The sequence below is a fragment of the Dipodomys spectabilis genome, unplaced genomic scaffold, assembly GCF_019054845.1.
Source record: "Dipodomys spectabilis isolate Male_0828 unplaced genomic scaffold, ASM1905484v1 ptg000288l, whole genome shotgun sequence".
Lineage (NCBI taxonomy): Eukaryota > Metazoa > Chordata > Mammalia > Rodentia > Heteromyidae > Dipodomys > Dipodomys spectabilis.
In genome coordinates, this window is record NW_024870965.1 from 100799 (window position 1) to 113389 (window position 12591).

The 12591-nt window shown below is 54.9% G+C and overlaps 1 protein-coding gene across 1 annotated transcript; it reads right to left on the reverse strand.

Annotated features, from left to right (window-relative positions):
* Window positions 1-1124: 1124 nt before the first annotated feature.
* On the reverse strand, window positions 1125-4212 carry Shisa4 (shisa family member 4). The gene is made up of 5 exons (XM_042701223.1): window positions 4125-4212; window positions 3656-3827; window positions 2696-2829; window positions 1832-1999; window positions 1125-1624 (listed from the first exon to the last, which is right to left on the reverse strand). The coding sequence occupies exons 1-5, from the start codon at window positions 4195-4197 to the stop codon at window positions 1578-1580; spliced, it is 594 nt and encodes a 197-aa protein (XP_042557157.1). The 5' UTR covers window positions 4198-4212; the 3' UTR covers window positions 1125-1577.
* Between the last annotated feature and the right edge of the window lie 8379 nt (window positions 4213-12591).

Sequence of the window (12591 nt, forward strand, 5' to 3'; positions counted from 1 at the left end):
GGAGGGAGAGCAGAGCCCAAGGCTGCACTGGAGTGGCATCGTGTGTGTGTGCGCACGCGCGTGTGCGTGTAAAAGGAGGGCCCAACTCTGGGAACTAGGAGGAGGGTCTTGGGTCTGCCCATTTACCCTAAACAGCCATCAACTGGGCTGAGGGATGTTAAGCTCAGTGCTTGTTCAGCATGCACAAGGCCCTGGGTCTGATCCTCAGAATGACAAAAAGCAAAACCTATAAAATTCCCTTCCCTGGATCTGTCACTGAGGACCGGGTCCCCAGCAAGCACAGCAAGGCACAGTGACCATACAGCTTCGGGCACCTGTGGCTGTTCCCAGACTTTTTTTTTTTTTTTTTTAATGTGATGGTTCTGGGGCCTGAACTCAAGGCTGAGCCGCACCTCCATTTCCAGCTTTCTACTGGTTAACTGGAGACAAGAATCTTTTGAGTTTTGTCTGCTGGAGCTGGCTTCAAACCATGATTCTCAGATCTCGGCCTCCTGAGTATGGGAATGACAGGCATGAGCCACTAGATTGTCTCTCTAAGCAGCCATTGTGTCTCCTACTGCCTAGCTCTGTGGGAGGCTTTGGCATTGATGTCTTTAGGATCCCCTGATGACCAAACAGCTGACAGAAGCACGTTGGCTCCTGTCTCTTGGATAGCTGTGTCCCTCCATTCAGCCCCTAGTCCCAGGACCTCTGCTGAGGAAGGAAAGACAGGACTCATAGTTCCTTGACATCATAGTTCACACTCTTGACTGCCTCGAGGTACATCCATGTTCTATCCATGAGGACACAAGCTTGAAGGTCTTCAGAGACATGCTCAAGGTCAGAGGGATTTGGACAGAAGTGTACTAGGTTAGGGAGGTGCCTTTGGACAGTTGTGGGGCCTCAGATGGCTCAGGGCGTGACCCGAGGATGGATTCTGTAATAAGTACCCCCTTGGCAGCTGCTGACACTCCACCTTGCAAGCTTTTGGGAACCAGCCAAGACCCCTAGGCCAGGCGTAGGGCTGGAGGTGGAGCTGAGCTCGCATGCGGGTGTCACCCTTCCCTACTCTGGGATGCGGGGTGGGCACAAGGCTGGGCGGTGCTACTGGAAGGCATGGATGGGCTCAGTGACATCACCAACACTTTACATCTTTACAGCTTTAATCCAGCAGGCCGGAGCGCTGGCCAGTGGGGCAGCCAGAGGGGAGAGTCACGGCCAGCTGTTGAGAGAGCCTCCCCCTCCCCCACCCCAGCCCAAAGCAGGCAGATGGGAGGGGCCCTGACTTTCTGATTGAAATCCTTGGGAGCAAAGGGACTTTTTGTTTTTGTTTTTTAAAGCCAGGGCTGTCATCCATCTCCCTAGCTCCCCAATAAAAATAGCCCAGTGACCCCAAGCCCCTCCCCACACGCCTGATGTAAATAGTCTAGCTCCAGCTCAGCTCCCATTCCTCTTCTAGGGGGCTCTACCTTCAGCCTTGATCTGGGGGCCCAGTGACTAAAACACCCCTGCCCATCCCCAAGGCTGGATGCAGGAACAAGACCGGGCATCCCCAAAGCTGCCATCACTGAAGGAACAGTAGAGCCACAGGCGATTCTTCAGGGTCCTGGATAGGAGGGCTGTGGTGGCATGTAGGGGGGAGGAGCTGAAAGCCAAAGAGACAGGGTCAGTGGACCCAGGAGGACAAGAGGCAAGCCCGGCCGTTCCCCCTCCCTCCCAGCCCCAGAATGTATAGGATCACAGGAAGAGCTGGCCCGAGGGCTTCCTGCAGGAGCGTAGAAGACAGAGGATCAAGATCGTGCGGTGAGAGTGGAGGCCAAGCTGGAGTGAGGGGTGCCGATTGCTCACTTACCTGCAGGGTTGTAGATCGGGGGCCCAGTGGGGTAGAGTGGGTACTGGGGCGCAGGACCACTAGGTGGGTACATGAAGCCAGGCTGCGGTGGGGCAGGGCCAGCTTTGGGGTCCGGGGGGTATGGGTATACTGGCTGCATAGGGATACCCGTCATTGGAATCTCCTGGCCTAGGTGAGGGACAAAGATCAACATTCAGAGGCAGACTTGCCATGGGAAACGCCGCCTGTCCCGGAAACCAAGGGAGGCACCCTGGCAGCCCTCAGGCAGGCTCCTTGCTGGCCACCTGCAGCCTTTGCCTCCCAAACGCTGTTTGGCAGAGTTGTTAGAGTTGGGTGGCTGGTCCATCTGTGCCTAGTAAGTTTGCCTCTCTCAGGACTCTGGAAGCAAACCGTGCAGCCTGGGGGTTGCCCTACTTGGGCAAGGAGTACGAGACGCTAGGATCTGGTCACCCAGCCCAGCTGCCACCAACGAAGCCCTCCTCCAGCCCTTCTGTTCCACACTGCTCTCTTTCCTGTAGGGTGCTGATGACCTCAAGCTCATGTGCAATCACATGCAATGTGCAGATACACAATCCTCAGTACACACAGATGCACACCTAATGTTCACTACTATAGACCACGCCTGCATGTGTGTAAGCCTCCCGCACAATAGCACCATTGACAGACTGAGCCCGCCCCCCGTGTAGCACTGAATACTGCCGTGTGTGTACATACTTGCACACACAGGGCCCAATATTTATGAGCATACAAGAATATCTCTGGGTTTACACGCATGCATAGTCACACACTACTATACTTGACTTCTCTAGTGCCCACCCTAGGGCTCTGCCCGGCTCAGGCTCATCTTGTTCAGTGCGTGCTCACCTTCAAATGGGCTCTGGAGCTGTTGGCGGCGTCGGTACAGGTAGCAACAGGAGCAGAGGAAGCAGCAGATGGTGGTGGCAACCACGGCCACAAAGAGGATCACGGCCGAGGCGATGCCGGCTATGGTCTTGGGACTTTGGATAAAGAACAGGTCCTCTCACTTTCCCGGCACTCATTGTGGTGGCGTCCACTCTGGGCCAGCAGGGGGCCACCGAACGCTAGGATTCGGGATTCCTTGTGGGATTCAACCCAGTCCCAGGAGAGGAGTTGGGACCTCCACTTCCCAGAAGGCTATACTGCCCCGCTAGCTAGTGTGGGGCATGCTGGGATTTGTAGTAGTGTGTTCTTCTACTATTGTTTTCATACTTACAACTTGATTAATTAGGTTAACATGTTAGCCCTAAAGGAGCCTTAGAAACAAGCGTACTTAACTCCAGACACTAACCTCTTAATACTTTTATATGTTCAGACTTCGAAAAGAAGTCTGAAACCCACTAATTTAGGGATGGAGTTCAGTGGTAGAGCATTTATTTATCTAGCATGGGTGAGGCTCTGGATGAAGATGAAGATGACGATGGTGGGATGATGATGATGATGATGATGATAATCCAGTCCTTTTGACAACCCCCTTATTTGGGGAAGAGGAAGCAATGATTCTGCGGGACGACTGTCTTCCCCAGACCACACTTCCAGACCTAGGAGTCAACCCCGTACATCTCCTGCCTTCTTCCCCGTGCTTCTTCCCACGTGAGAGGGCGAACGGGGTTAACACCCCAGCCCACAGCGGACCAAGGAGACGGGCTCAGCCCAGCCGGCCCGAGCCTATCCTTCAGGGGAGCTCCCAGGCCGGCGCCCGGGCCTCCCCGTTCCGCCCCCGGGCTAGGGTCTGGCGACCCCCCTCGGCCACGCAGGCGCAGATGGACAGCGGAGAGGGGCGGAGGAGGGGGAGGCGGCGCCCACCTGAAGGCCAGGCAGTGCTTCTGCTGCCTCTCGGTGATGAGCAAGGTCAGGTCCCGGCAGCAGTACCGCTGGTAGCAGGTCCCGCAGCAGAAGGTGAAGAACTCGCAGTCGAAGCCCGGATGCCAGGAGCCATTCCGGTCCAGGTACCACAGGCAGTCCTCGCCGGCCAGCGCTGCGGGCAGGGCGGGCGAGGGCGCCGCGGGCCCGGGTCACCCCGCGCTGCCCCCGCTCGGCCGCCCGAGCCCCCGGCTCCCACAAGGCCGGGCGCGGACTTGTTCCATTCCACCAAGGGTCTCAGCCCCCCCCCCCCCCCAAGCCCCAGAAACCTCGACCCGCGCCCGGGGTCAGCCTCCCTCGGCCCGGCCTCCCGCGCTCTTCCCTCCGGATGGCCGCGGGCCACGCGTGGGGCTCCCGGGGGTCCGATCCCCCCTCCTCCTTCCCGCCCGGTGCCTCACCCCGCATCCCTTACCCAGGGGGACCCCCAGCGCCAGGAGGGCGATCGCGGCCAGCGGCGCGGCCCCGCGGAGCCCCGAGGGCGGCATGGCGGGGGTCGGGCGCGGCCGGGCCGGAGGCTCGGGCGGGCGGGCGGGCGCTGCGGCGGGGCCCAGCCCGCGGCCAGGCTGCGGCTCCTCTGCCGCCTCCTCGGGGCGGGACTTCGCGGCCCGCCCGCGCCGCCCCTGCCGCCCCGCCCAGGACCCGCCCTCCGCGACGCCCACCCGCCGCGGGGCGCCCCTCACCGGGCCCGGCGCTGCCCGGCTCCCCCGTCCCCGCCGCCCGGGCTGGCGTCCGCGCCACCCTGGGCACGGCGGGCGGCTGCGGCCGGGAAGCCTGGCCGTGCCCCCGGGGCCGCTCCTCGCCGGGGCCCAATCATTATCGTGGGTCCCTGAAGCCCCGCTCCGAACGTCCAGCACGTGGGCCAACCCTGGAGGGGCGGGCGGGGCTGGGCCTCCCCCCGCGGGCGCGCGCGAGGCGGGGCCTCCTCTCCTCCGCCCCTGTGTCCAGCCCGGGACGCCCTGAGGGGGGAAGGGGGGGAGGGCAGAGAGGCCGGGAGCCGCCCCGCCCCCCTTCCTGGAACACAGGCGCCCATTGAGAGGCGGCTCAGAGCCGCTTTGTCCCCAGCGGTGGCCGCAGGCCTGGCCCCTGGCAGCTGCACGGCTCCCGGGCCGGACCCTTCCCCCGCCGGCGGCGGCGGCGGCTCCGCGCCCGGCCCCGCAGCAGCCCGGGCGGGCCGCCCCGCCCCCGGGGGGGGGGGTCTTTCCCCAGTGGGAACGCTCCACAGTAAGACCCGTTTGTTCACGAAGCAAGCCGGCCACCCGAGCACCGGGGAGGCCCGGGTGGCGAATGGGGGGCACAGGGGTGCAGGGCGGAGGACGTTCATCAGTCCTGTTACACACTCGCGTGCGGTGCCCGCGCCCCGCGCCCCCACCATGCCTAGGTGCTGAGATCAGCAACAGCCACGGCCACCTTCGCGTTTCAGGCCATTTACAAGGTACTTTCACACCTGGACCTCAACCTTGTCGCCATCTTTCCACTCCATAAGCTAAACCAGATTGGCAAGCATTATTCCCAGAAGCTAGGACTCAAGAAGGTTAAGGGACTTTGCTCAAGGAAGTAATAGCCAGTAGACGGTAGTGGTAGGGGAAGACCTAAGTCTTCCAGCTCAGCCTGGATCCCTACTTCCAACAGTAGACAGCTTTTCTGGTTGTTCTGAGGTGAGGGCAGGTGGCTCATGCCTGTCACCCTAGCTGCTCAGGAGCTGAGATCTGAGCATCAAGGCTTACATAAGCCAGCCTGGGCAGGAAAGTCCAGGAGACTCTCCTCTCCAATTAACTGCCCCCCCCCCCCAGCTGAAAATAGAAGTGTGGCTCAAGTGGCACAGCACCAGCCTTGAGTAAAAATGCTAATGCTCTGAGTTCAAGCCCCAACACACACACACACACACACACACACACACAAAACCTAACAGTATATAAAGGATTTAGGAAAGGAAGGCAGAAAGAGGAGCAGCCACCCAGGAAAGCTGAAATAAGGGGGGTGGGAAGCTCCTGCCTGGGCCCTGGACAGATGCTGCAATGGGCCAGCAGGAGTGCACACTCACACAGGACATGGCCATAAATGCCCAAGCCAGGAACTGTCAGGCACGCCTCTCTGTTCACTGCTACCTACAGCCTGCCCAGTGCCATCTGTCTCTTTCCTACACCACGAGCTCCATGAGCACAGAACCCGTGGGTGTGTTCACTGTGTCACCCAGTGCTGGCTGTAGGTGCTCAGTCATTGTAGGTGGACCAGCCCTCAGGGGAAGATCTGTCTCCTGTCTAAGGTGATGCTTTCCTTGACCCCATCTGGTCTGTCTCTGCAGTGTCTTTTCTCTTTGATATCTTTAGTTTCTTCTCACTAGCTTCTTTTTCCTAGGAAAAAGAAACCTCTAGTCTCTTAGAAAAATAAAATGAAGTCAGGTGCCAGTAGCTCATCCCTATAATTCTAGCTACTCAGGAAGCTGAGATCAGAAGAAGGATCACCATTCAAGGCTAGCCCAGATAGAAAAGTCCACTAGACTCCATCTCTAAAGTAACCAGCAAGAAGCAGGGAAGGAGTCATGGCGCAAGCAGTTAGTATTGACCTAGCAAGCATTTAGGCTGAGTTCAAACTTTATTACCACCAAAAGAGTGGAAGGGGGGAGGGACAGAGGGAAGGAGGGAAGGCGGGAGAGAAAGAGGAAGAGGGAGGGAGGTTGTGAGGGAGAGAGACAGAGAGAGAAAGAAAGAGAGAGAGAAACTACCAAAAACAAACCCTACAAACCACATGCTTCCTGAAAGTCCCTTTCTAGTTATTTTTCTGCTTTTCTCCCTTTTTCCCCCAATATTCCTCAAAGGTTATGTTCCAGGCTCACAATGACACCCAACTCCCACCAAAATCCTAGGAGAAAATTTCAGCCCATGGATAAGAAATGCTTAGTTTGGATCAAAGGGTGAGGGAGGGCTTGGGGTGGGGATGGAGAGAAGAACTGGCAGGTCTTAGCAGGGGATGCTGGAGCCTAGTAATGAGGAGTTGGGATGAGCAGCTATGTTACTATAATGGACTTGAGTCCCAAGAGACACCAAGGAAAGGGATAAGGCAGGGACAATGAGAGGACTGGAAGAGATTGTAGAAGAGATTGGGGTCTGTAGGGATCCTATAAATCTCCAAGTGGGGCATACAGGTATATTTCTTCTCACCAAGATAGTGTCTCAGGTCCCAGAGAAGAGAAGAGATCCTTTCACGGAAAAGAAGGGGGACAGAGACTAATCTCCTATCAGATGAGACAAAGCATGGGCGTGGCCAGCAGGAGGACCCGCCCAGGGTGCCTGGAATAGGATCATCAGGAGAAGGTAGACAAATGAGTTCATCCCCCTGTGCCCTGAGGTGCAAGAAGTTAATTCTCCCTGGTCTCACACCTGGGAAATTGGGCTTTTGTGGCTTCAAAGCCCAGGCCATTGGGATCCCCAAGGCCATCTTTAAATATCTGAACTGCTTATGGCCAGGTCTGGAATATTAAAAACAAACATACCCAGGACCATTGGTGCCCAACCTTTTCTTAGCAGAAGTCTGCATGGCTTGGGAAGGTAGGCACCATGTCTGGGGTGGGGGAAGCTGGGAGGAGGGGGAGAGCTGTGACCTGCCTGTGACTTGGCTGGGATCCTGGGCCATGGTCTGAGTTTTCTGGGGTGCATGACCAATCTAGGGTGTCTCCAATCCTTTCCATGTGCCACCTAATTGCAGAGCCTGACAACTGGCCCCTAGTTCTGAGACCTTCTTGATCTTCCAGGATGGGGGCGGAGGTGGGGGGGGGGCAGGTGCTTGGCAATTCCTTACCCTTGCTTGCCAGGCTACGGAGGCCTCTGTATTCTTTCTGCCTGGCTGTGGTGGCTTCAGCTGAGCCACTCCGATTTTTTTTTTTAATCTCTTTTCCTAATTCCTGCTTCTGGTCAGTCGGTGCCCTCTCCACAAGAGTGTTCCAGACTACCTGCCCTCCTCCACCTGGCCTGACCTCCGCCAACCCAGCCCTGCACCCAGGTAATTACACCTTCCTTCTCTCCACAGGACCCTGCAGTATTAGCTGTGATGGTCTCACCCTCCGCAGAGAGCCTTGAGCAGATTACCCTTGAGGTCCACAGCTGGAAGAGCAAGGCTCAGGAGACTACCAGGAACGTGGCCAAGGTCTCCTGGTTGAGCAGGGGATGGAAGGAACCCAGATCTCTTTGCTCTGACTGCCCCACAACACACAAATATCTTTGGTGTCTAATCTTTCTCGCTATGAAAGACGTCTTCTGAGCTTGTCCTTTACGGGAGGCACCTGAGGGGTGAAGGATAGATGAAGGGCAGTGAGATCACCCTCCCTACCACCCAGCTACTTGTGGGCAGAGGCCCTCTTCCACAAGGGAGGGGAATGGCAAGCTCCAGCTCCTTTGCAGGGTTCCTGGTGATCTGGGTGGAGCATAGGCAGCTGGGACCTCAGGGCAGAGGGGCTGGCCTGGTCCATTTGGGTGGCCTATGTGAGCCCCTTCTCAGGCACATCCTGGTGGCTATGGGAGCAGTCAGAGGCTGCCAAGATCTGGCCTCAGGGGCCTGACCCAGGGGGTGGGGCAGATGGGGGAGGGCCGGAGATGGGGAGGGCTAGGTTGTCTTTAAATGGCACCTTACTCAGCCCACAGCTCTGCCAGCTGGGCAGGGTGGGAGCAGACAAGTTATTTTGAGATCTGCGGGTGAGAGAGAGGAAGGCTCTGTTTACAGCTCTTCCCTGTCTGTCCCCACTCCTACTCCTGGAAAGGGCTTAAGACGATTGGGGAGCCCTTTCCACCCTGGGTGCGGGGGGGGGGGGGTCTGTTTCTAGCTACATGCACAAGCGGGAACTGGTGAATATGCAAGACACTTGGGGTCTTCCTTGGCAATACCAACAAGGCAGGTTTAGCTGTGAGAATTCCATTCCATTTGCAATTAGACCAACAACTAAAATGAATACTCATTATGAGCTTTCATTGCACTGGTTTTGTGTTCACTTGAATCCTCACGATCACTCCATGAAAGAGATACTCATGTACTTGCTCTGTGGATTAAAAAGTAGAGGAAGAATATGTAAGTACCACAATCACCAAGTTGGTTAAGTGGTAGAATCAGGATTTGAACCCAGGCTGGCTCCAGAGATCACATTCTGGGTTGGTTTTTTTTTTTTTTTGTCAGTCATAGGGCTTGAACTCTAAGTTTGGGCGCTGTCCTTGCGCTCTTCAGCTCAAGGCGAGCGCTCTACCACTTGAGCTACAGTGCCACTTCCAGTTTTCTGGTGGCTTATTGGAGATAGGAGTCTCATGGTCTTTCCTGCCCAGGCTGGCTTTGAACCATGGTCCTCAGATCTCAGCCTCCTGAGTAGCTAGGATTACAGGCGTGAGCCACCAGTGCCCGGCCCAGAGCCCACATTCTGAACCACTAAATAAGTACAGGGCCTGCTCTGCCATTTCCTGGTTCAGTGAGCTTGGTGAATCCTCTGGTTTAGTTTTCTCATGTGGAAATGAACTGCAGTTCTGCCAAACCCACTGGAATTCCTGAGAGTGAGCTAGCAGAGGCACTGGTCCATTCTGTCTCCCTGCTTAGGAGAGTACTTCCTTAAGGTCATCTGACAGCCTGGCCTGGGCCTGTGACCTTGCTAGTGAACCTCTGGGTCAGGGATGAGGAAGGAGTTGGTAAGGGAAATGAATTTGCAACCATCAAGTGTGGAAGTAATCGTTTTTAGTTGAAACAGATCGGACCAGATCTATCCTACTGGGGGAGGGATTCCATTTGTTGTTACTATGACTTACGCCCCCTTCCAGCATCATAAGAGGCCCAGGTCTCCAGGTGCCAGTCCACTGTCCATTCAGTTCAGCATCTATGCTCACCAGCCTGCAAAGCTAGCTGTGTGGGCCTGTGTGATCCAGGCTGACTCCATGCAACCTTCTTCCTAGAAAGCTCCCTCATGACCATAAGCTCTGCCAGAACCAGGGCAGGGACAAACCACACATAGGCCACGGACTTCTCTGCCTACTTACTTGTCTGGGGGAACCACCCCTCCCCCCCAACCAATATGTCACACAGAAAAATCACAGCAAGACACCTTAGCAAGGGGCAGGCAGAGCTGGGCCATCATCTGTTTCTCTGTGTCACCAGGCAGGGCTGCATCCCTGCCTCACAGAGCTGTCCTCCCAAAAGCTCATGCAAACCCTGATTTAGCATTATCAGCATCTGTGAAACAACTAAGTCACACTCAAACCCAGAGTCAGAGGCTGAGCCAAATGTAGCCCCCTTCCCTGGGGGTGGGAGGCGGGGGGAACCCCTCAAGCCAGCGCCAATGCCAGCCACCAGCCAGCGAGGGCCTCATCAGTCACCATTTGGCAGATGAGAAAACCAAGGCTTGAAGCTCTCCCTTACCAGCCATGAAGGCGTAACAAGTCTGGACTGAGTGGACTTCCTGGGCCTTCTGGTCAGGCCCCTCATTGTTTTTCTTCCTTGTCTGCCACAAAATCATATATTCCACACAGGTAAAGAGAACTTAGTTCTAACTTGCAATTTTAGGAAACCAGCAGTAATGCTACCCTTTCATCCCCTCCTGTAAAAAGTCACAATTGGAAAGCCAGAATTCTCATCAGAGATGGCTGCTGACCGGCACTGTCAGGGAAGACAACCACTTCACAGCTTGGAATTCTATTTACAATTACTGTAGGCTGTGCTGTGACTGGGACTGGAATCCTGGTGCAATACCATTGTCACAGTTCCAATCACTGTGACAATCTCTATGACCCTTCTGATGGCCAGCACCTGGTTGGGCAAGTCATTCCCCGGGAAGAACTCATTGCACTTTTTTTTTTTTTGTCGGTCCCGGGGCTTGAACTCTGGGCCTGGGCGCTGTCCCTCAGCTCTTCAGCTCAAGGCCAGTGTTCTACCACTTGAGCCATAGTGCCACTTCCGGCTTTTTCTGCTTATGTGATGCTGAGGAATCGAACTCAGGGCCTCATGCATGCAAGGCAAGCGCTCCACCACGGAGCCACCTTCCCAGCCCCCTCATTGCACTTCTGTAAAACAATTTACTCCATAGCTGGCAAGCACATCTGGAAACACCCCTCCCTTAACCATACCTGTCCACATCTCATGAATACATGCACCTCTTCTAGTCACAACTGTAGTCTAGGTTCCTGGTTCTCCCATTTGAACTGCTACCACAATTTTCCTGGCTCCCACTGCCCTCCCCTCCAGCCCAGGGGCCAAGTCCCAGTCACCTCTGGCCTGGTACCAGAACCCATGTCCATGTCATTCTCTGCTGCGAACTCATAGGAGCTCTCCTAGTCTCGGGCGGACACAGGCCCTTCAGGACCCTTCGCCTCTTCACTCACATGTCCTCTACTCCCAGCTTGGTCTCCCAGGAACCATACATTCTAATACATTTTTTGAGGTGGTGGTGCTGGGGGAAGCCAGGGTCTCATGAATGCTAGTGAGGTGCTCTACCATCAAGCCACACTTAGCGTCCATTTTTTAAAAAACATTTTTAATGTGCTTATAAGCTTCCAAAATCTAGTTGCTTCATGATTTTTTCTTCAAGACTTTTCTTTTTTTCCTTTGCAACATGCTTCTCCACCCTCATCTGCATGGCAAATGCACAGGAGAGGCAAGCCACAGACCTGGCAGTAAATACAAGCCGGCGGACTGCAGTCTGACATCTGTCTCAAGCTGTAAAATGTGTTAACAAAAGGTCATTTTGGCCTGAGGTCATTCAAGTATTGGTATTTAGCAGTGGTTGGCACTTCAGTGCTCCTGAGGTCTTAGCTGGGTAGACAGCCCTTCCTTGCAAGTGTTCTGTTCCAAGGCCACCTTTCTCCATGTAACCCCACGTGGTTTCTACATTGAACATGGAATTCACTTCTCGTAGCACTCCCTTTTGTTGCACTATTGATTTCTGATCCCTAATTAAACTCACTCCTTGAGAAAGGCCCATACTTTCCAACATCTAACATTAACTTTGCATAGCCAGCAGGTGTGAACTTCCCAGAAAAGGACAGGAAAACAGAATAGCCAGAAATCCATCTCATGATCTACAATTAGAAGCAAGTCTGACTGGCTGGGGTTAAAAAGTACAGTATGTCCTTCACTGGCCTACCCTTTACATTTCAAAAGTAGTGTCCCAGATCAGCATGCTCTGATACTCCCTCCCCCCCCCCCCCCCAGCCCTGCATGACACAATTTAGATCTTGGCTATCTTTTTTTTGATGAGCACTGATCTGTCAAGGCCATTTTTTTTGTTTGGTGCTAGTCCTAAGCTTGAACTCAGCACCTGGGCACAGTCCCTGAGTTTTTGTGCTCAAGGTTAGCATTGTACTACTTGAGCCACAGCTCCACTTCCAGCTTTTTTGGCATTCAGTTGGAGATAAGAGTCTCTCGGACTTTGCTGCCTAGGTTGGCTTTGAATCACAATCCTCAGATCTCAGCCTTCTGAGTAGCTAGGATTTACAGGCTGAGCCACCAGTGCCTAAGGACCCTCTTCCCTCTATTTGAGCACCACAAAGGAACACAGCAACCAGGTAACTAAGTTCATGGTAATCAGAGGGTGAGGTCTTCTGTTCTATCTCAACCTGGGTCTGCTCTCCCAGCCCAGGGCCACACTACCGTCCTGGTGTCATCACTGGCATGCAACACTATAGAACCTTCCACTTCCCCAACCTGCTCTATTGCCAACCTTCTTCCACTGAGACCATCTCACACTTTCATGATTTGTGGTTTACACGACTGAACTCTGCACTTCGCACAAACTAGGTGATTACCCCGCCCTAGCCTTCTTTTACCTTTACATTCTGTGCATTTTCACAGCTTGTAGATATTTGGATCTTGCCACTTCCCAGAAGCTTCTTTTTTCAGAGTGTGTGAGCCCTTCTTCAGAA